General features: G+C 40.1%; 4 protein-coding genes across 4 annotated transcripts; 2 read left to right on the top strand and 2 right to left on the bottom strand.

The window, feature by feature from the left end:
* Window positions 1-1,040: 1,040 nt before the first annotated feature.
* Window positions 1,041-3,851, bottom strand: LOC126788724 (calmodulin-binding receptor kinase CaMRLK). The gene is made up of 2 exons (XM_050514740.1): window positions 2,389-3,851; window positions 1,041-2,052 (listed from the first exon to the last, which is right to left on the bottom strand). Exons 1-2 carry the CDS (start codon window positions 3,812-3,814, stop codon window positions 1,415-1,417), a joined length of 2,064 nt encoding a protein of 687 aa, XP_050370697.1. The 5' UTR covers window positions 3,815-3,851; the 3' UTR covers window positions 1,041-1,414.
* Window positions 3,852-7,973: 4,122 nt separating this feature from the next.
* LOC126785750 (uncharacterized) lies at window positions 7,974-10,256 on the bottom strand. Its single transcript, XM_050511386.1, has one exon. The coding sequence runs from the start codon at window positions 10,254-10,256 to the stop codon at window positions 7,974-7,976; it is 2,283 nt and encodes a 760-aa protein (XP_050367343.1).
* Window positions 10,257-10,765: 509 nt separating this feature from the next.
* LOC126785749 (lysine--tRNA ligase-like) lies at window positions 10,766-14,536 on the top strand. Its single transcript, XM_050511385.1, has 13 exons — window positions 10,766-10,942; window positions 11,277-11,439; window positions 11,546-11,639; window positions 12,160-12,245; window positions 12,352-12,443; window positions 12,528-12,587; window positions 12,684-12,812; window positions 12,940-13,222; window positions 13,325-13,421; window positions 13,520-13,679; window positions 13,855-13,998; window positions 14,102-14,170; window positions 14,254-14,536. The coding sequence occupies exons 1-13, from the start codon at window positions 10,766-10,768 to the stop codon at window positions 14,455-14,457; spliced, it is 1,758 nt and encodes a 585-aa protein (XP_050367342.1). The 3' UTR covers window positions 14,458-14,536.
* Window positions 14,537-20,306: 5,770 nt separating this feature from the next.
* Window positions 20,307-22,228, top strand: LOC126789214 (CBL-interacting serine/threonine-protein kinase 12-like). The gene has a single exon (XM_050515307.1). The coding sequence runs from the start codon at window positions 20,392-20,394 to the stop codon at window positions 21,916-21,918; it is 1,527 nt and encodes a 508-aa protein (XP_050371264.1). The 5' UTR covers window positions 20,307-20,391; the 3' UTR covers window positions 21,919-22,228.
* Window positions 22,229-24,188: the final 1,960 nt, after the last annotated feature.

Below are 24,188 nucleotides of genomic sequence, written 5' to 3'. Positions count from 1 at the left end.
ACGCTTTAGGCAAGTGCATGATCACATAGTGATTAAAGCATAATCTTTGATTGGTTTAGTCGAGATGAAAGGGGGATAATTTCTTTTATGATTATATGCATGTCATACACTAAGTTTTCTCATACATACTTAAAAAAGAGATTAATAACCCCAAACATAGCAATCCCTTGAAATTTCTTCATCTATAGGAACAATGAAACATTATATAAGACAGCCAGATTAAGTTAAATCTCTAGCAGATCATGCATATCTACAAATTTGAAGGCATATCGTATCAATCTGTAGTAATTTAAAATTTTCCATGGAAAATACTCAACCATATCAGTCAAGTAGTTTGTCTACATACATATGGTAGTTATATCTCTGAGGAATATTGATTCTTCTCCAGACAAAAACAGCCCGAAAAAAATTGACAAGAAACACCCAAACGTGTCAAGTAAGTGAATAAAACCAATAGCTAGCTCCAAATTAACATTCACCCAATTGTGCCCATATACATAGTTGCATGTCATTTCCACCCAGAAATCAGTGCAGCTTGAACACGTTTACTACTCTCTTAAGATAAGCAATTGACATGCATTGAGTCACAGGGCAACTCAAGGCTGGCACAGGAAGGGCATCTCTATGTCTATGTCAGTATTCTCATTTTTCCTTTGGATTTTCCTTTGGAAAAATCAAAACTAACCAGAAAAGCCACAATGATGAAGGAATAAAGGAGAAGATGGATACAAAAAGAAAGGAAAAAAAAATCTTACTAAAGATAAAGGAGGTTGATGATGAGAACCCTTTCACAAGAGACAATCAATAAGTGGGAATTGTGGAGATTCTCTGCTCACCTAAACCTAAACATCTCTCCCCACTATTACCACACTTTCCTTGGTCTTCTTCTTCTTCTTCCTCCTCATCAGCCCCACTCTTCTTTATATCCCCTACATGTCCAGATAAGCATGCAAGGTTATAGGAGTAATAGGACTTCTACCAAAAAAAAAAAGGACTTCTACCATGTTTCAGATCACCAATAAGTTTCTAACATGAAGATGGATACACTACCATGTAACATTGAAGAATCCACTCTTCGATTCTCTAATCACAAAACCAAATTTTACAAGGCTAATCTAATGTCATACAACATTGTTTCCCAGTTAGCTAAATACCGAGACTACAAGACATGGTCACATTTAGTCATTCATCCTTGATCTTACACAAAAAATGAAGAGAGTTACATGTTAAATTCTAACTTTTCAACGGTTAAATATCTATAACAGATGAATTTAACAGATGAAAAATCAGAGTGTTTTTCGAAACTAAGTTTGTTTCGAGGTAAAATAGCATTTTCATTTTTGATATTTCACTTCCCAATATTTCAAATACCACGCGAGCTTTCGGCGCGTGCAGAAATATTACGGCAATCAGTTCAAATCAAGCCGAGAGCGGCGGTGGAACTGGGGTGTATGTCTTTGAGCAAACCAAGCACTTGTTGCATGCTGGGCCTTTTCCCAGGTGACTCCGCCGTACACAGATACCCAACTCGGAGACACTCCACCATCTCCCTCTCCAACTCCCCACTCTCCCTCAACCTCTCATCCAGCGCATCCACCCCACGCGCCTCCCTCACCATCCTCCTCACCCACACCACCGTCTCAGCCGTCCCGGGCCGCCCCGTCAACAACTCCATCACCACCACCCCGAAACAATACACGTCCGTCTCGGTCCCGCCACCCACACCCCTTTCCCTCATCCCGAAATTCCTCAACCCGAAATCCGCAATCCTCGGCTCAAAATTCGCCCCCAGCAGAATGTTCGAAGTCACAAGGTGGCCGTGCACCACCGGCTTCGACCCCGCGTGGTGGAGGTACGCCAGCCCACGCGCTATCCCCACTGCAATGCGGTGGCGCGTGAGCCACCCCTTCTTCTCGGGCGAGTAGGCCCCACTCTGGTCCCACGTGTCTCCACTCCAGTCCTCGACGTTGGGCTCCCCGGCTGGCAGCTCGTGCAGCCACCTTTGCAAGTCCCCGTTCGCCATGAACTCATACAACACCAGCTTCTCTTTCCCTGTAAAAGTAAAAAATTACGTGTAAAACACTCATACGGTAACTTCAATTCATCCCAAAGTTAAATATTAAATAATCTTAATTTGTGTTCTTCAAGAACAATCACCATAACCCTGTACTCTGTACTATGTACTCTGTACTCTGTACCACTCTGTAGGTTTAGCTAGATTTACGTGACGATAATGGCAGACACAGACCAAACGTAAACGTACGACCTCATAATACGACGTCGTAATAAAAGCACTCCCGTGCTGTCATTAATATCGTTATGTGACTTCAAAACCTGACCGGAAATTAAGACGGTGAGACTGGAACCGTTAAATGGTTAGTTAAGTACCTGCAATGCAGTAACCGGAGACAGGTAACAGGTTCGGGTGTTTCAACCTCGACAAGGTTTCGAGCATGTCCACGGCCTCGTCGTGTTTTACGTCTCTGGCGTTCTCCAATACCTTGATCGCCACGTGGAGGTCGCCGGGGAGCACGGCGGTGTAGACGGGCCCGCAGCGGCCCTCGGCGAGCTGGGAGTCTTTGCCGAAGTGTGACGTGGCGGCGATGAGATCTTTGAAGGTGAGGTAGTTCATGAGGGGCTTCTCGAACATGACAACCTGCGCGGAAGTTGGCTCCTTGATGTCGGCGACCCAGGAGGTCCCGGACTCTGTTTCGAAGGCGAACGGGCCGGACTTCTCGACCCGGACCCGGTCGAGCTGCACCGGTTTGGAGATGGCCCATTTGTGTTTCTTGGCATGTTGCTTTCTTCTGTATCTGCAAGCTATGCAAATGGCTAGGAAAGCCAGCACAAATGTGGAGGCGCAAGAAAGACTGATAATGAAAGTTGTTTTTGGTTTTGAAGATTCGGTTCTTCGTAGAGTTAGGGGTTTTGGAAGGGGTTTAGGTTTTTGAATTGGAATGGATTTAAAATGTGGTGGTGGAGAGTGAAAGGTTGCGGATTTGGAATTGGAAGCATTAAAAGAAGTAAGATTTAAACCCTTCCCTGCATGAATGAAAGCTGCTTTCCCAAATTTTTGGTACTTATCTGAAGAAACTATTCCTCTGAAATTATTGAACGAAATGTTCAAGAATTTGAGATGAGCAATTAGGGGGAAATCCGAGGGGAAAGAACCGTTCATGGAGTTGTTTGATACATCTAAGTATGTCAATCTGCCAAGAACAGAGATGGGTTTTGAGGTGCCGGAGATTTTGCAGCTCGAAATGGCGAGGTATTGGAGATTAGTGAGGTTGGCAAAACCAGAAGGGAGAGCCCCCAAGTTGTTGTGAGAAAGGTCGAGGATTGTAAGGTTGGAAAAACCGGAAAGTAGAACGGTGTTGGTGAACCTGTTGCTGGAGAGATTGAGCTTTTGAACTGAGGAAACTGAAGGGTTTTCGAAACTGAAGCTGCCGCCGAACTTGTTCTTGGAGAGATCGACTTCAATTAAGGTTGGGAGAGACCAAAACCAACCTGGGACGGAGCCTTTGAGAGAGTTGTTTGAGAGATCGAGGCTTTGAAGATGAGACATGTTTCTGAGGTACTTCCATGAGACTATGCCCCTGAGGTTTCTGGAATGGAGCTTAATTTCTGTGATGGGTGGGTTTGAGCAGTTGGGAGTTTGGTTCTGGAACCAAGAAAGATTGAAGCTTTGGACTGATTTGAAGGCCTTGGAGACTTGATCTTGGTCTGTACTGTTGCATGTTGATGTAGATTCCACTGTTGCAATCAGAACCAGAAGAAGCAAAAACCTAAAGAAGTAGAAGAAGATGAATCTCATTTTTGTGAAACAGGGTGTTTCAAGCTCTGTTTGGGGCTCTGCTTTTGTTATATACTTGTTAAGGTTGTGGATTTGAAGAGGAGTGAGTGAAGTGGGAGAGGTTGAAGGCGTTAACTTTAACGGCGGAAGATGACGAAGGAGGAGTGAAGGACAAGGGAAATGGTACAGGTTTGGTTGACTCTCTGACTCAACTGAGTTGTAAGATATTGGAAATAAGCGGTTGCTGATGCAGGGAATGAGAAGTTGCTTTCAAAGTGAGAAAATTACAGGTTTGTGTGTCAACCTCTTGTTCTGTATTTCTGGTATTGAGTTTGGGTAACTTTGTTGTATTGCTTGGACTGAAATAGCTTCGGCTACAAGGTAAAAATATAAGGCCAGTATTTGGGGTCTGTAAAAAGAATACAGGAAAGGAAAGAAAAAAAAAACCCAATCTGGGTACTCAAAATTAGCATAACATTAGAATAGAACAAAATACCTTGTGGGTTATGGTTGAATTTCTTGGTTATGAAGCTATGATCAAAGAAAATAGATTTTCTAATGGTAATAGGTTCACCTAATATTCCAAATGACCCACTAGAATTATAAACATATACCATTGATGATCTTGTATAAATGTTCCAGCTGTTCTTGCTTCTGCAGTTATAATCATGCTTATATGGTCTAGTTGATAAGCTAAGGACATTTGTTACCTTCTAGTTTTGCAGAAATGGTAAAGTTTAATTTAATGGTTGTGAAACATAAAAAACTAGCAGTCCCAAACTAAACTTTTATGATAGGACAATTCATATCTTTCTTTGGAGCTTATGTAATTTGTTCCTTGTTTTTATGTGTAGTTTGTTTCTGCTAATTCAATTTGGGTTACATGTATTTTGGTTTTGGTCACCTTCTATATATTGTCCTAAGGTATTGAATGCTTATGACAGTTCCTCATCCATATGTAATTGCTTGCCAATATCTTGCTATGGCTTGTTAAAATAACTTTAGCGTATTTGATCCATGGTTATGAACTAGAATCAGTGTTTAATATGTTTCTGTTGTATGGAAAGGCGCAAAGTGGTGACAGCGTCTTACGGTCTGGTTCATAAAAAAACTGTTACTAAGTGGGAAGATAATGGTTTCTCACACCCTCTCCAAAGCAGTATTTCAAACCCAATGCTTCTTTCATTGATCTTAGCAGGGTTCTGAAATATGAAAGCTCAAATATAAGCTACAGCAAATCAAGGCAGAATTAATTAGCTTAATCCTCAGATTACTGAACTACTCATTCATGTTTTTCTGCATCTTTTTGACAAAAGCAAACCAACTTTGATTAGTTTTTTGTAGTGCTACACTGACACTGGTGATGGGGAGGTGTGAAACTTGGATTGAATAATATCATAGGGGGTAGACATTCATATTAGCTTGACAGCAAATTCTCATTTACGTCATGATTTATAATATGAACTGCATAACATCCCTTGACCAGAAAACTCCCTCTGAGGCTCTGACCTTAAATCTCGGTCAACTAGGTGCTGTTTTTGTTGAAGTAATTGCAAGTATGGAACTTTATAACTACTTCCGGGATAATGTGAACTAGTTCCACTAGCTCTTTAGTCATGGAGTTTTTAAGTTATCTATGTGACTATCTCATTGTGTCTGCTCCACTTAGGTAGCTGGTATCTCCTGAGGAAGTTTCCCCAAGCTACTCCACCAATTAGGCAACTACGTCGCCTTTCGTCTCGAAGGTGATCACACATTGTGTTAGGTATTTCTTAAATCCCTGTCTGTGAATTGTACTGATATTGTTCTTTTTTGTTTTCTGTTACAGTTGTACTGATATTGTTCATGACTTCATCATGTCAAATATCTGAGATTGCATTCATAAAATGTGCCATAGTTATTGCTCTGCAATACCACATCAGATTTTCCATGTCTCATAATAAATTCCTATGAATTTTGAAGGGGAGGCAAGGAACTTGATCCACTTATCAACTGTTGCAAATATGGAAATTTGGTACATGCGGTCAATTATTTTCACCCACCCTGTCATGTGGCATGTGATCTTTGTCTCAATTCAACTAGCAGTCTAGCACTTTCTCCTCTTCTGAGTAAGATAACATTAAATTTGAATCCCTTTGGAGGCCAAGTTAAATATGATCATCTAAAGGCAATTACCTAATCCACAAAATTCCAACCACACCTTCCAATGGGAATGATACCCAAGCATTTGGAAATATAAAAATGTAACTGAGATTTTGAGAAATTTTCCTAGCACAACAAAGCAAAAAAATGCCAAGCAGAAGTAGAATTAACAGCCATACTTATCCACTAATTTCATTCACCAAAAGTTCAGAATTAAAATTAAAAAAAAACAGAGAGATTATAATTATCGGCTAAAACGAAAACTTATCTTGGAGAGTCCTTGTTCCATAGACTCAGGGGTTTAGGATCTTCTCCTGCATTAATTGCTGATTGAAGACTTCACATTCGTTTAGCTTGTTAAATAGGTATAAATGTTGCTCTTCGGTGTTAAGGAAAAATAGTTTCTTTCGATCTAGTTTCATTCTCTTTGTTCTTTTGTATCCATTCTTCAACAATTAATGCAGAACGAGAGAAGTCTTCAATCAACAATTAATGCAGAACGGGAGAAGTCTTCAATCAGCAATTAATGTTGAAATTAATGTCAAATACCACTGCGCAATAACCACAACTCAACAATTAAATGTAACTTGAATAATACGAAACGTATTATTCACACTTTGCTCTCACATTTTGCCTTGCATCATTGCAGCTCTACCTACACAGCCATGTCACTTGCATCTCTACCCAATGCTCCAATATGCTCATATGCTCCAATAACAGTAATGAGGGTACGTATCATTAAAACTGTTTTGTGGACATTTCATTTAGATACACTAGGAAACTATATCAGAGAGGAAGGAACTCAGTGCGCAGAAGGATGAGTGCTACCCTACTAGATACAGTAAACCAAATTATTTGATTATGAGTGGCGGTATGAATTTAAGTATTTCATATATATCTAATTGTGTTCAGATTTTATAGAAACATGAATTGATGATTGCACTAATATGTTGTTGGCTGCCACTCATTGGTAGTAATGTAGTAGATTTACATTTACCCCTCGTTTTATATGTGCATCTATTTTGATAAGCATCTATCTTTTTTCTCCTAACCAAAGTCTTTTTTTTTTCATGCAGTAATTCAGAATTGTGGGAATCTGAATTCTATTGGCTCCATTCTTATGTGATGCCAGGTGATTTGGTCGGGGTAATCGGGTTTCCAGGTTTGTCATATGTTTTTTTCCCTTTGCTTTGCCATATGATATAGGGATATATCATCTGTTTAGTTTCTTTGTCTCATCTGTTTAGTTTCATTACCCTTCTTTGCTTATAGTCTTATACCTTCCTTTGTTGATAGGTAAAACTATGCGGGGGGACCTGAGCATTTTTGCAAGATCATTCGTACCCTTATCAAAGCAAGGCAGCCAGGATAAAGTAAAATAGTAAATCATATCAATGTGGGAGAATTTCCCAGCCATGAAACACCAGATGAATGGTTTGCTTAAGGTAAGTTCCCTTGCATACTATGAATTTCTGGTTTTTTCACCCTGGCAGTTCATCATGGTTGTAGTGAGTTGTTATTAGCAGGAATATGAAAAGAAAAAAAATAACGACAAAAACAAGCTAAACGGTTCCAAATGATGGTACCTATGGAAAACGAAGGGAACATAGGATTAAGCCCACTTTTGTTGGCCTGGAGTCGGCTACTTTTACATTCAAATCCCAAACCATGTAGCTATTTGAGTTGTATCTGATATGGCAGATTATGCATCTTATAGTGAATATTTTAGAGGTTCTTGAATTAATACCAGAAATGATGAACTTACTATTAGACTGGTATGACAATTGCAAATGCTACAGTTCTGAAATTTGATCACAAGAAATCGGTAACATGTAGTTATGTACTAAGGGTAGATAAGATAATCTTGGATGTTAAGCATAAGTACTTGGTGTGCCTAATTCTGAAATTGAGCCATAGAACTTACCTATGCAGAAGCACATGATATTATCAGATAAGCAAAAGGAAACTTATTTATATAAATCAAATGCCAGTATACAAATGGCAGTACTATTCTTTTTAAGCTTAACTATACATATATCTAAAAGTGTTTATGGCCGCCTTTATTCCTCCAAGCACCCTGGACGGGTCCTCCAGCTGAATTACTGAGCTCCAAAGCCGCTGCTGCAGTAGAACCATTCTTATTAGAACTCTTCCCTTTACCCTTCTTCGAATCTTTCAATCGGACATTGACCTGGGACCATCCTTCATCCTCTTCTGCACCATTGCTTCTCATACTGGCATTGTAGGCATCAATCAGATCACGCTGCTTCTGGGCCTCCGGGCACAGTCTAGCCAAGTCAAGGACAAGATGTGACAACCCAAACTGCCTCACAAAGTCAAAATATACTTTGATGTCTACTAATCCCCGACTGTATTGTACAGATATGTCCTTAAACGCAGTGTACTTGTCTTCGTCGAAGCCAACAGCAGCACGAATATTTTCCACCAAGGACTTATTAGCAGCTCGAAAATCCCCCACTTTCAATACAGGCTCACTAGTATGCTGGGGCAACCTGAACACCACTTGTGCTGCAGAAACAGGAGGGAAATCCAAAGTAGAATCCAAGCTTACACACTTGTTCTTTTCTGTTGCTGTTTCTTGATTCTCAACTACTCGAGCGTGCATAGCGGAGCTTGCATAGCTAGACTGTGCCGCTCCTTTACCAAAGGCCATCTTATTCTGACCAGAACATGAAACCTTCGTTTTAGGCCACTCCTTGTTCTGACTATTACTTTTAGGCAACAGCGTCTGAGATAATTTAGTAGGTGCTGCTACACTCACATTTGCTTTAGGCCACGGCGTCTGAGATGAGATGGTAGGTGGTGCTACAGGCCTGGCTGCTGGCCAAGCATGTCTAGAACTAACAGCAGGCTTGGTAACTACTGATGCCATCCCTGAAACATTAGTTCTAGGCCACAGCGTCTGAGATGAACCAGTAGGTGGTGCTACATGCCCCGCTGCCGGCCAAGCCTCACTAAAACTAATAACAGCAGGCTTAGTATCAGGACATTCAACAGCCATCTTGCGGTTGCTTTTCCTACGGAGATGTGCTGCCATGGTATTGCTGTCAGGCAAAGCATAATCTGAGTCAGGTTTGGATGTTGGTTGACTGCTGCTGCTGCCAGGTGCAAGGGGAGGAAACAAGGAAGAGTCCTCCAACTGCGCTTTAGCTCTCCCACCATTTTTTCCCAAGGCTACTTGAAGATACTTTGAAGATGGTTCACCTAAAGATCTACTTAACCACTCAATTGGCTTAATGATCGGATCAATGTCACTTCTATCTCCAAGTAATTTCGAACTACCAGCTTGGCTAGTTGATGATGAAGGATCATGCAATGTTTCATCAGCATTATGTGTCTCCACACTGCTTTCTTGATCATCAGAAGAATCGCCACCAAAAGTCACACCTATTCCTCCGCGCCTACTATCTTGCTCATTACTTGGCCCATATCTGAAGCTAGTAGGTAACTGGAGAGCAGCATTACGCTGTGAGCGAGACATACGCCCTCCATGTTCCAGAGTACTATGCATCTTCAATTCTGCCTTGGATTGGAACACCACAAACTTTTTCTCAAGGCAAGACTCATCTTCACACGGAAAATGGCCTCGCTCAAAGTGGATCTCTAGATCGTTATAATCTCTATAATACTCATACTCTTCTCCAGAACTGCGGCATAAATGACACCTATAGTGATCAGTAGTCATGTGAGTGTAAATTTCACTCTCGCCATAGAATGCAATTTTGCAGAACTTACACATAGGATGTCCCTTGAAGCCACCTCTTTCCCTCTCGCTTCCATCCACTACAGAGTCCCCTAAACTTATATGCCGTTTCAGCTGGCTTCTAGTATAAAGCTTTTGCTCACATACAAACATCTTCCTTCCTCCCAAACATAGAGGACACATAACCAAATTGTGCTGGTGGAACAAGTGTCCTTTGAGCTGTCCAATGTTCCGAAACTGAATATTTGATTTCTCTCCTGCCTTGTCACATTTACCGCATGAAAGATTGCACACTGCCTTGATCATCTTGTAGTGATCCAAATCGTCGAAAAATGCTCTTGTGTCCTCATGGTACCAATATGATTCACAGCGACCCTCCGTAGCTTTAGATGGCAACTCCTTAACCATCTTGGTATAGTCTCCCATAGCCTTTGTGACAAAAACAACGTCGGACTCGGTCTTGCAGATGCAGCAACGGCGGTCATCGCTGATGAAACGGAGGCGAGCCACACAAGTAGAGCAGACCTCCTTATGGCCACAAGTACCATAAGCAACCCATTCCAGGGCGTCAGCACACACTGCACAGCTATCGTTCATGAGAGCCATGTAGTTCAAGGTTTTTGGGCACGGTGGCTCTGCTCCCCCTTTCCTTCTATCTATTCCAAATTAAGGCTTCTGTTCTGGGTGGTTCTATTCCCCACTACTTATAAAGATATGGAGAGGCTAATCCCACTGAGTTAGGGAATCCTAATAACTAAAGTAAATACTCTCCCTCGGCTATCTCGTGTATTTAAAGAGATTTAAACCTAAATGTAATAGGAAATGGAGGACTCCAATATAGAATGGGAAACGGAGGAATCCAAAAGGCTTTAGGAAATGGAGAATTCCCAATAGATTACTCAATTAGTCAATTCCAACTAACGAGTTCTACGACAAGCGAGGTCAAAGTCAAAATGGTGTCTTGGTCAACAAGTTTTGTTTCTTGGTACCCAAGTTACAAGTTACTATTCACAGACCAACGAAATTGCTTCGCATATATAAAACCGCAAGGAAACTTAGTTTTTCAGGTAAAAGAGAGAGCGAGGACAGTACTCAGTCAAAAAATTATGGCAGCAGCGGAATCCACGCCGTACCTGGAAGAGCTCCGCCGTCTTCTGAGAATGGCCGAACACCCCAGCACCATCGGCCTCATTTCCTCTGAGATTCGCAGTTTGGAAATTGATCAACCTCCGCCACCACGCCTCGGCAAAGAGGCCTCGCCTGCTGCCGAGGAGGCAAATCAGGTACCCTACTTTTGTCAGTGAGATCTAGCTAGCTAGAACATGTCAGGTTGAACTGACTAGGTGATTTCACATTGTTTAGATTTCTCATATTCTTCATAATTAAAATTTGTTATCGAATTACTTAAAACTCAGTGAGGAAATTTAATCTAGGTTAATATTGGCATTTTAACTATTAGCGATCTAGTGATGAATACTAGACTTGGCACATACTTGATACAAAATCTTATAGTAAATTGTGTTGGTATCAATTTCAGTATCATTTATGTTCTATAGTTTATCATCAGTTTAAGGATTTCTGTACTTAGGTCCTGAGCTTGTTTTGTTTATCTTGCAGGAATACTATGAAAACCGGCTTAATTACATTGCTACCCTCCAAAACCCATATCCCCATGAATCCTCTGTTTCAAAGACTATAACCGAATATGTGAATGAGTATGAAGCCCTCCTCATGGACCAACAAGGAGTGCATCTTGAGAATATCACAGAATCTTTGGCTGGTATATTCAAAATTAGAGACTTCTTTTTTATTTTTCATTTTCTGCTAATTTCATTATGTATTTGTTATTGACTTGGTATCTTGGTTTTTTCTCCTATGAAATATAGGAATGGCCATGAGACAGAGATCCTCCGGCACGGGTTGTTTCTTCTATGATTTATGTGGCAATGGTGCTCGAGTACAAATCTATGCTAGTGCCAGGTAATTTACGTTCAAGTATCATGACTGGTTTAATTGGCTATTTGACGATGTTCTTCAGTTGCTGATCACCAAATATGGCCAACAATCACTATAAATCATATTATTTACTCAATATACTTGACCAACTACAGTAAAGTTTTTTTAGGAAACATACGATATATTGCAAATGAACCCACCTGCATGCTAAGAAATATAAAGGGAATGAAAATGCTATGTAAAGCGATACTGATATACAGAAGTTTAGATCATAGATTCATAGAGTTAAAAATAATTAAGATTTTGCTGCAGATTTAGAGTCAATTATGCAAAAGAAATGTAGGTGATCATCTGATGAGCCAAGCACTAGCCCTTGTATATCATTTAGAACTATACACTAGCTCTAATGGTTTAGTGTACTTGGCTGCCCGCCTTCATGGAAACCTCTGCTTACGAATTTACTCCCCTCGGCTTAGATGCAGTTATGTTGCTTCAAATCACATTACATGTGACTGAGTTAACTCTTTCCTATATGTTTATGTAGAAATTCGGAGATGGTTAGATCGGAATTTCTTATGTTCCACTCTAATGTGAAGCGCGGTGACATTGTTAATGTGACTGGGTTTCCAGGTTTGTGATGCCAACTGAATGAACATCGAATTGTGTGGCACTTCATAGTTTTCATTGTTCTGCATTAAACAACTTTCTGTTTTATTTCTTTCTTCTATTCTCATAGGCAAAACAATGGTAGGCCAGATCAGCATCTTTGCGAGATCATTTGTAGTCTTAGCACCTTGTCTCCACATGATGCCTACTGTCAATCCAAGAGTGAGCAATGTTTGTGTCCGGATCAGTTTAATACTGGCTCAGCTCGCATACATCATGACATTTATAATTTATTGAATTTCGTAGGGAACTGAATGGAGTCCCGGACGTCCCAGGAATCCTGAAACATACAGTTTAAGGGACCAGGTACAAATCATCTACTTCAAGCTCTCAAAAGTCAAAATTATAAATAGTCTCAATTTGTATTGTTTAGGTGTTAACTTCTTCATATTTGCCATACAGGAAACTCGCTACCGTAAGCGTCACCTGGATTTAAGGACAAACCCCGATGTTGAGCATATAGTGATTGATACCAGGAGTGAGATCACTTTCTATATTAGGCAGTTTCTTCGTAATCGTCAGTTCCGTGAAGTTAGTGTTTCTTAAGCCTGCCTTCAAAATTTTTTTTTTTTCTCATGGTCATTTGCCAGGGTGCTGCACTGCTGCATCTATACACCTTCCTCATTTTTACCTTCTATATATATTTTCCCACCTTCAGGTTGACACTCCAATATTGCATACGATTGCTAGTGGAGCAACTGCTCGTCCTTTTATGACACATCACAATGAACTTGACATGCAGCTTTACATGCGCATTGCACCTGAACTCTATCTCAAACAGCTTGTTGTTGGTGGAATTGAGCGCGTTTTTGAGATAGGCAAACAATTTAGGAATGAGGGTATTGATCTGACGCATAATCCTGAGTTCACTACCTGTGAATTCTATCAGGCTTATGCAGACTATAACCACATGATGGAACTCACTCAGGAAATGTTTAGTGGTAAGGCCAAAGTGATGCATATATGTCTCATACATGTTTTCCCTTGGTATATTATGTTCCAAACTACATGGATTTGTTTGCTGATACATTGAGTTTGAATAGGGATGGTTAAGGAACTTACAGGTGGATATAAAATCATGTATCATTCAAATGGATTTGATAAGGATCCAATTCAAATCGACTTCACTCCTCCTTTCAGGTATGTACATCCTACGCACTGTTGTCTATACATTTGACAACTCAAAAACATGAGACAGATAATTTGTGTGCTAATTTTGACTGGTGATATTGTTGCAGACGGATTGACATGATTGAGGAATTAAATAAGTTTGCAAATCTCAAAATAAATCCGGAAGATCTCTTCAGTGAGGAAGCTAACAATGCGCTGAAGGCTGCGTGCAATAAGTATGGGATCCAATGTCCACCTCCTGAAACAACAGCTCGTTTGTTGGACAAGGTAATTCCAAGTACATGTGAAAAATTGATACACATATTATGAAATGAATCACACAATACCCTCAGTGTAATTTCATTGATGTTCTTATTGAGCTGATCTCTGTTGATAGTTTTCTTTACTTCAACTCTTTTTCAAATTTAATTTCATATACTAATAGTACATTACTGCCTTGCAGCTTGTTGGTCACTTTCTGGAAGAGCAATGTGTGAATCCATCATTCATAATCAACCATCCGGAAATAATGAGTCCATTAGCAAAGGGGCATCGATCAAGACCTGGCTTGACAGAACGCTTTGAATTATTCGTCAACAAGCATGAGGTAAGCGTCTGATGTCTCAACTGAACCTCTTTGTGAATTATTAACTTTTCATATCTCCAATAGTATAATGCCCCTTACCACAAATGGTGTTCAACTTCCTCAGCTTTGTGATGGATACACTGAACTGAATAATCCTATTGTCCAACGCCAACGATTTGCTAATCAACTCAAGGTAACACTTAACTACCAAAACTAAATTCAAGTATCTCAATTGTTTGGTATTGTTATCCTGAAGATGTTCGATTCGAATTTCAGGATAGACAGTCCGGTGATGATGAAGCAATGCCTTTGGATGAAGGTTTCTGTAGAGCTCTTGAATATGGAATGCCTCCAACTGGTGGTGTGGGATTCGGCATTGACCGCCTTTGTATGCTTTTAACTGATTCACTAAACATCAAAGAAGTCATCCCTTTCCCAACCATGAAGCCACAGGATCAGCAGAGGGCTGGATCCAGCTAGAAGTACTAATTCTCATCACTTGCAATCATGGATCTAGAAGCTGCTCGTCGCGCTAGATGTGTTTTATAGTGTGTGTATGTAATAACCCGATTTTCGGCATCAATTTGTATGAATTCTTAGAAATTTATGAACTTGGTAAATTTAATAAATCGTATTTTTCTCGCTTCACGACGATGTCGAATCGAAAACGAAACCGTCATCGGAAATCTAAAATTGGAAAAAACGTTACGTTTCCGCGACAATTACTTCCTTCACGAAAGTTGTAGAGCTCGTCGATACAATTTCGTGGACACGTCACGCGTTCTAATCGGACGTCGTACGTGAAAGTTATTAGCGACGGAAGTTATTTTCTGATTTTGGAAAAGGGTATACAAAGGAATTATTAAGGGCTAAGGTTTCCAATTTCGGAAACCCTCATTCTCTCTCCTCTCCCCCGCAGCTTTCCTCTCTCTCTCTCTCTCTCCCCCTCACCTTCGCCGGCATTCTCCACGACGCCGGCCTCTGTGGCTCTCACCACCGCATCCACAACCACCGCAAGCTCGACCGCATCAAACCCCGAGCAAGACGCGACCTCCCTCGCCGCTGTGAAACTCGCGCGACAACCCGAGTCCCCTGCGTCTTCCTCCGCCGTCCAAGCTACGCCTCCGGTGACGCAAGCACTCGGCGATCATCCCTCTTCACTGCTCCTCACCCTCCGACGCCTTCTGCGATCGAATTGGAACTCGAATCAAGCCGCATCACATCCTCCTCGAAAAATCGACCCCGCTGGCATCTCGAGCTCCTCCGGCGACTCCCGGATGTCCTAGGGCTTCACATAGGTATGGAAATGCATTTAATTGATTGATATGAGTGATTTTGTGAAGATTGGTGGAGGAATTGTGGTGAATCAGAGGAGGGAGAGAGTATCGCCGCCTTAGGCAGCGCGTGAGGGAGTGTGAAGGGGGTAGGAGACGGCCTTAGGCCGTGGGAAGGTAGAGGGGAAGAAAATGAAGGGTTTTGGGCGGCGGTAGGCGGCGCGTGAGCGCCACGCGCGACTGCCGGAGGCAGCCGTGTGAACAGTAATTTCTGAACAGTAACTTTTTGTTAAAAATGATTTCTGTACGGTAAATGTAAAAATTAATTATGTACAGTAATTGTAAAAGTAATTTACGTACAGTAATATAAAAGTAATTTCTGAAAGGTAAATCAGTGATTAGTATTTACTGAAACAGTATTTTACGATAGAATAGTATGTACAGTAACTTGTACATTAATACGTAAATATTATGTACTTGTACAATAATATGTGAATAGTATTTATGTGAACAGTAATTTCGTAAAAACCGAAAATTGCTTAACAATAAAACATTAGTATTGTTCTGGCATTTGAGGTTTTACGTAACGTTTCTAATCACATCTTATCCAATCTAGGTGATCAACGAAAAAAGTAAAGTATTTCCTTTTGGAATTGTGGAAATTACGCTCAGGAAAATAAGGTGAGTAAATCTCACTATGAGGAGTCTACCCTTGGTGGTGATTCATAATTACGCTTTATTTTAAAAGATCGAAATATGATATGTATATGATATAGTGGGTGTGTATATGTGTATAAATGGTAAAATCGATACATATATATGGGTTGTTATATTATATACTGTCATATTCCTATTCAAATGAGTTTATTTATAACCCTAATATTTGTTTTATTTAAGCATGAATCGCTTGTCTTTTTGTGCAATAACATATGAGAAAATGTATTGTACGTGGTTTTAACTTGAGTCATGTTAAAACGTTTTTCTGTCTTCGGACCTGTCTTCAAACGTGTTGGCATGTCGGAACCTAGCCTTGACCGGACGATAGTTACGATTCAGTTAGAGCTCTAGTCCGTCTGCCGGTGTACTGCATGAGGGGTAACATATGAGTTACCAGCTTATGAGTACCCATATTTTTGGGATATTGGGTAACAGATGGGTTGATCAATGCCTAGCGGTGTACTGCATGAGGGGTAACGGATGAGTACTTGGGTCTCATGAATACCCGTATTATAAATGTAATTGGGTAAATAGATGGGTTGCCCGATTTCTCATGAGCACTTATATTTTCAGATATTATTAGACAACCAGATGAGTCGTCCCATGACTCATGAGTACATTTATAATTAAATGTTTTCAGTATTTACTCTCATATTACTATACATGTTATATTGATGTTTTACTCGTACGAGCTGCAAAGCTTACCGGATTTGTGTTTGCAATCCCGGTACACCTATTTGATGGTGTAGGAGATAGTTTCGCAGGTGTGGATTAGCAGAATTGACGGACTACTCTGAAGATTTCGAAGTTTATTTATTTTATTTTGTGGTGAGGATTTAAATGATTTTACATTTCCATTTGATATAATGTTTGAATTTTAAATAGGTTTTGTAATAATCTATTCAACTTAGTTGTACTATGAACTCAGTAACGATACGCTGTGACGATAAAATGATTTCGATTTATTGAGATTGTTTTAGAGTTTTCATGACTTCGAATTTAAATTTTTATTATTCGAAATTCGGAGTCGTGACTGTGTACGTAAAAATGTAGTGTTTAAGAACAAAAATACTTTGTTTCCTTTAAATCAATTTGGTATTTATGAAGTTTGAAGCACATGAGGTGAGATCACCAAATTTGAAAATTATCTAACTAGATAGGCAGTGTGACATGCCCGGTGTTCATGGTCAATTACACCATCAGGTCTTATCTTCTTATCCACAGCCTACAATTAGGTCATAATTCATAACCAATACAAAGAAAATCAAGAAATAATAAGAGGTCAAGCCCCAAAAATCCAGAAAATACTTGTAAAGCAAGCAAGCACAGCAGCCAGTAACTCCAGAATCTGAAAAGGAAGAAGAACACAGTAAACATTTACTTACTTATTTTTCTTCTATTCACATTTGCTACTCGCTAGCTAGGTCCCAGAGATATTAATATATTATAACAGAAGAAATATTGCATTGTAGAGATGAGGCTTTTTTTTGTTCTGGGATGAACTGTTTCAAGTGGAAGAAATATCTGGCCATTTCATTTTAGTAAACAACTATTTTGTTTCCTAGAAGTTTGGTAAACAAATTATGCAGCTTATAGATTATTCTTAATTTCTCATCACCTTGGTAGCCACACTTTAATCATTGATATATATATATATTTGCACTCTCTTTCATCACCAACAAAGAAACCCCTCGAGGCCGTCCACACCCGGACTTGCAATCATCATAAAATCCACGGTCAATATTAATTTCCCATATAAAAATTGCTAATAAGAATTTGAACAATTACGGTCGCATGTAATCATCATAGGTGGTCCAATTGATAAGAGCCGGAGTGTAAAATCTTCACCGACCGTCCAGTTGACTTTTGGCTCCATCACGTGAGTCAAAGGATGAGTTTGATCCGTTAAGTTCATGGTCTTTGTTAAAGTAATGAACATCGATGGCCAGGGACAGCTAAGCTTGGTTTGTAACGTGTGATTGGGTACAGTGGAATAAGGGGCAGCTGGGGAGGCGCGATTGCCTACGTGGGATGCACGCATACGCGTTGCCAGAAGCTTTGAGTACGCAACACCTGGTGGGCATTTAGTGGTTGGACATTATTAGGTGGAAATTAAGCTACGGGGTCTAACTTAATTTTCAACGTGACTCATCCAAAATAGAAAGGGCGCTTGGAATTAATTTAGAGGTTTGTGAAAGCCTCCTGAGATTTTAAGTTTGTTTTTCTCCGATCTTCTTTTTCTTTTGACAAAACATGCTTAGAATGATTTTTGTTTCGACAGAGAAAGAAAACACACGTAACGTTTATGATTGTAAGTTTTAACACTTATACACTCACATAACAAAATTATTGTATGACTTTGAGTGTTGATATTAATATTATAGGGGGAGCATATATGATAATATGATGATGATTAGTTAGTCCACTTCTCATTTTATTGAAGTATAAAGTTGTTATCAACAAGTAATCAACATAATGGTTTTCTAGTTGTTTTCTTCTCTTGAGATTCAATGTTGTTAATGTTGTCTTGTTATGACACTAGTATTTTACATAAATATTGACGCCAACAAAAATGTTGTGAGCATTTTGTGACCACTAGCCAAATAAGATCAAATTGGTGACCAATAGTTAAACATCACATTCATTTTAATACATATATGTTGGTATGCCGATACTTGCTAGCAAACACTAACAAGTTGGATGATTATTTGATGTGGGAAATGAGCTCTTGTATATTGCGTTCGTATCTGGAGACGGTGGGCACACTAAGGAACTTAGAATACTAAAATAAAAGTTATTATTGTTAAGAAAAATTGTATACAATATATATGTTACGAACATAGAATTAACAAGGAGAATATCAAACAACTTGAGCTCATAAACGAATATTTTCTATCGTAGTAATGAGTGCGCCATATACGTAATTTTGTAAATAATTTGAGATTTGATCAAGAATTACTTGGGAGATAAGCATATAAACTTTATCAAACATTTTTATTTTTGCGTAAGCTCAAGAAACAGATGCAAATTTCTCGGGGTGCACCTATTTGTTGACAAGCGGCAAGACTGCCAGACAAGACGGCACAAAGAGCCCATACTTGACAAATGACAACGGCGAGGTTTTTCACTTCCATCTCGTTACTCTTTTTGTGAAAGTCATGCATAATCGGGTACACATCTTCTTTTGCATTGTGGCTTTATGAAAATGAGTTTGCTTTCTATTTTCTCATTCATTATCGCCTTTGGGTACCCTTGATGAAGTGCTTAATGGTGTTGGTGTTTCAGCGTTCCCAAAACCTAAACGTCAACTTTGGTTTCTAGTCTCCTGTAATTTAATTTGGTTTATTTGGATCACTAGGAATTTGATGCGTTTCGAAAGTAAGATTTTTAATATGTTGGAAACCCAACGTCTTCTTTTGAAATTGTTCAGAGAGTTTGCTTTGCATTCTTTTCATCCTTACAAGAAGCATCACGAGATGTCTATTTTCTCTATTCTTGGAATCTCACAACTATCTGTCAATTAAAAGTTTCTTGGCTGAGGGTTTACTATTTGTTAAGATTTTTATATATATGGTTTTGCATATGTGGGTGTACACATGTGAAATTGAGTTTTTATTTATCCTCTTTTTTAGAATTTATCAGAAGGTCGTGTTTTTTGTCCCCCTCATTTGTTAAATTAATTAATTAATTAAAAAAAAAACAAATGCCAATAACGCCTAAATTTCAATTACCTCAGGATAAATTTTCACATCCACCATCTTTTTACACGTTTTAAAAAAAGAGAAACAATGAATTCGTTGAAACAATTCATGCATTAGCTATCAACGCAAAAACACGATACATAAGAACAAAACCAAAACACGCCATTCATTAACTTTACACCCATGAAAATATAAAGCGAGAAACACCCATTCTACGCTTTAAACTCATAAAACACTTTCCTTTGAAAAAAAACTCATAAAACACAATACAAATATTGTTTTCCCCGAAATATAAAAATAAGGAGCCATAAGTACACCTCTCGGTACAAAAACTATACAACAAAATACACATAACCCTCTGCTGTGCATATGAATAAAAAAACTCGTCACCCCATGAGAAAACAAAATCATTAGCAAGATCTAAGCATTAAACAAAATATCAAACCGTATTTATACCCCCTACATACCACTTTGCATAAAAACGTCTCCACCTGGCAACAACACTAAACCCTATTTTTTTTCATTTAAAAAGAAATAGAAAAAACACAAGTGGAGGAAGCAGAGCGGTATATTCCCTCTAACTATAAAACGGCATCTCTATTTCCCTTGCTTGTTTCTTTCACATTCATCATCATCATCTCTCATATCTCTCTCTCTCCTCAAAAACCATAACCCCTCAAATCTCTCCTCCTTCTCCGGGCCGCCCCATTCCGCCACCAGGAATGGCCGAGCTCGCCCAAAACGGCGCCGTCTCCACCCCAACGTCCAGCTCCTCCAACACCTCCAAGACGAAAACCTACCCGCTCCTCCTCGGCCGGTTCGAAATCGGCAAGCTCCTCGGCCACGGCACCTTCGCCAAAGTGTACCACGCGCGCAACATCAAGACCGACGAGGGCGTCGCCATTAAGGTCATCGACAAGGAGAAGATCCTCAAAGGCGGCCTCATCGCCCACATCAAGCGCGAGATCTCCATCCTCCGCCGCGTCCGCCACCCCAACATCGTCCAGCTCTTCGAGGTCATGGCCACCAAGGCCAAGATCTACTTCGTCATGGAGTACGTCCGCGGCGGCGAGCTCTTCAACAAGGTCGCCAAGGGCCGCCTCAAGGAAGAAGTCGCCAGAAAGTACTTCCAGCAGCTCGTCTCCGCCGTCGGTTTCTGCCACGCCCGCGGCGTCTACCACCGCGACCTGAAACCCGAGAACCTCCTCCTCGACGAGAACGGCGACCTCAAGGTCTCCGATTTCGGCCTCTCCGCCGTCTCGGATGAGATCCGCCAGGACGGCCTGTTCCACACCTTCTGCGGCACCCCGGCGTACGTTGCGCCGGAGGTGCTCGGCCGGAAGGGCTACGATGCGGCCAAGGTGGACATTTGGTCTTGCGGAGTAGTGCTGTTTGTTCTCATGGCAGGCTATTTGCCTTTCCATGACCACAATGTCATGGCGATGTACAAGAAAATTTACAAAGGGGATTTTCGGTGTCCCCGATGGTTCAGCTCCGAGCTTGTGCGGCTGCTGACTCGGCTCCTGGACACGAATCCGAACACGAGGATCACCATTGCGGAGGTGATGGACAATCGGTGGTTTAAGAAGGGGTTTAAGCACATTAAGTTTTATATCGACCATGACGACAGGCTGTGTAATGTTCACGAGGACGAGGGGGACGACAGTGATGCCAGCTCAGTTATGTCTGATCAGTCCTGTATGTCGGAGTCCGAGGCTGAGTTTGAGACCAGGAGGAAGCTAACGTCTTTGCCGAGACCGGCGAGCTTGAATGCCTTCGATATCATTTCGTTTTCGCCCGGGTTTGATTTGTCGGGATTGTTTGAGGAGCGCGGGGAGGAGGCCAGGTTTGTGTCCGGTGCTCCGGTGGATAAGATCATATCGAAATTGGAGGAGATTGCGAAAGTTGTGAGCTTTTCGGTGAGGAAGAAGGATTGCAGGGTGAGCTTGGAAGGGTCTAGGGAGGGCGTGAAGGGGCCGTTGACGATTGCGGCTGAGATATTCGAGTTGACGCCGTCGTTGGTGGTGCTTGAAGTGAAGAAGAAAGCAGGGGATAAAGGAGAGTATGAGCAGTTTTGTAATGCGGAGTTGAGACCCGGGTTGCAGAATTTGATGATTGAGGAACCTGCTGGTGGTTCTCTTGTTTCAGGGGGCTCGATGGTGTCAGTTGAATCTCTAGCTTCAGGTGGTTCGGTTGTTTCAGTAGGTTCTCCGTCTTCAATTCATCATCTACCATCGGATACGGAGTAAGGAGGAAGATAGTGCAATTGGGTATGCCCCTTTTCACCTGTCACTCCTCTAATTTGCTAAGGCTGTTGTAAAGTTTCCTCCTTTGTTTTTGATTTGTTTTGTTTTGGGAATAGGCGAGCTCTAGAGGATACTGCTTTGTTATTGTATTTCCTGTTCGTTTATCAAGAGATCCTAGATTAGAATTATAGAGAATGGAATACACATCTCTCTAGTTAATCTCGGAATTTTGGTGGATGAATGATTGTATATGCTTACATTAAGCTTCTTCTACTTCATACTAACATGAATTCATTTGATACTTGAGCTTTAAGGATTGACAATTTTGCACTCTTATCTGCTTGTGATTCACTTAGGAAGTGTTTTACAATGGTTGCTGCTCTTTGTGGTCTTTTTAGTCTTTTTCTTTTTCATAAGTATGAGCAATGTTGGTGCTGAAGTTGCGTTTTATTGGGTCTTTCCATTTTTCTTCTTTTATATTTAGTGCTTTTAGGTGAAGTGTTTGTTTCATATGAAAAGCATGGAGAAGTCTGTTTCATTCATCACCTAAATTAGGTGCAATTATGGTCATCAGGAAGGGTCAGTAATTGCTGGAAACTTTTGGATCCATACCAGTTGGGGGATGTCTGGAAATCTCGAAATATCTAGTAGGATATTGTTTGTCCGATTGTTTGTTTCCACAACTGCATAATTTTGCATTCAAATTCACTAATTCAGTATGCAAGAACCTCTTTTTTCTTCATTTCTTTTTGGGCAAAAAATTGATACACTTCAGTGGGATGAGATTGGGGGAAGGGCAGAGGAACACAAGTACATTTTGATTAAGGTCACATCTCAAAACCAAGTTTACATTAAGCTATTGTTGCTACGTGATCTTTGTATTATTTATTCAGATTCTGGTTTGCTTCAAGTTTGCTATTCTGTTAGTTCTGTTTGTTTCGGATGGCCAACTAACAGTTATATAATAGGTGAATAACTTTTGGCATTATTCTCATTTTTGTCGATTTCTGGGCAATTTCTTCGCAGTTTTGAATAAAGGGTTCTGATGTCGGTAACAAAAGTCGTCGTATTAGCATAATATGCATGTCACAGTTTTTCCAAATCTTGTGAGAAAATTGTCACCTTTCGTTTGGCGTCTACATTTATAGGATTATACGTTTGCATGGACAAAACTAAAATTGTTGAAGAAAAATCGAATTTGGGTCGGCACGATTGATTTGCCTTTCAAATTTGTATGCTAAAACTGATGGACATTGATAAGCTGACTAATTCAAATGTTTTCTGGCAATAGAAAATTAGAGATAACCTCAGCACTTGGGCATCTTACTGATCCATCACACATGCCTGCCTCTGTTTACTTAAGACCAATAGTAATAAGAAAATCATAGTACGTAAGATGAATGCTAGCACCTTCCTCTTTTGTTAACCCTCTAAAATTAGACCAGTTTCACATATAGTTTGATCTCTAATTTATATGTAAGAAAGAATTTAAGCAGACGCCTTTTATTTTGAAGAGTACAGTAAAAATTTATCCAATTCTCTTGTGATATGGAGATTGGATCATTTGGATGTAGGCATGTAGCCGATGAACGATGCTGAAATGGGAGGATTGTTATCACTCTTTTTTTATCGGCACTAGAGGCAACTGCAACCATATATCATGACTAGAATCTGATGCAGCAAACAAATGTTAACTTATCTTAATAAGAAGATATATTAGTTAATTAAACATTCGACTGGATCTATCTTTTATTAACACATCTTAATAAGAAGAAAGATTAGTTATACATTTGACTGGATCTAACTATATTTTACGCATGCGAATCCACGAAACTTGGTAGTGAATGACTTACTGGTGCAAGTTTCCATTTCCGTGACAAAAAATTGAAGCATATTCCACATGCAACCCAGAACAAGAAGCCGTGTTTAAGAAGAAACAGAAACAAAAATGTCAAATTGGCTACGAATATGATTGTTTTAGCGTTATTTTTAGGCGTAGAAGAAACTGAGTTGGTTTTATTTGACTCCAACTCCAACTATAATCTGTATGGTTTGGCTTTACAGGTGTTATTACTTGGCTGCCTTATCTCCACCTCCAGCTTCTTCCTTCCAAGAATAATTGAGGAAGGGACTGGTAGGTATCACTTCTCCTTTATATCTGGTTCATTTTCCTATTGGTGTAGAGTTGGACTCAATTCTTTTTTGCAGATTATATGATAAGGAAATTTGTGTATCAGTTTTGAGTGGACAGATTTATGCCAATTGGGTCAAAG

Source organism: Argentina anserina, chromosome 3 (genome assembly GCF_933775445.1).
Source record: "Argentina anserina chromosome 3, drPotAnse1.1, whole genome shotgun sequence".
Taxonomy (NCBI): domain Eukaryota; kingdom Viridiplantae; phylum Streptophyta; class Magnoliopsida; order Rosales; family Rosaceae; genus Argentina; species Argentina anserina.
Note: the sequence above shows the minus strand (reverse complement) of the source record. Positions and strands in the feature narration are given on the sequence as shown.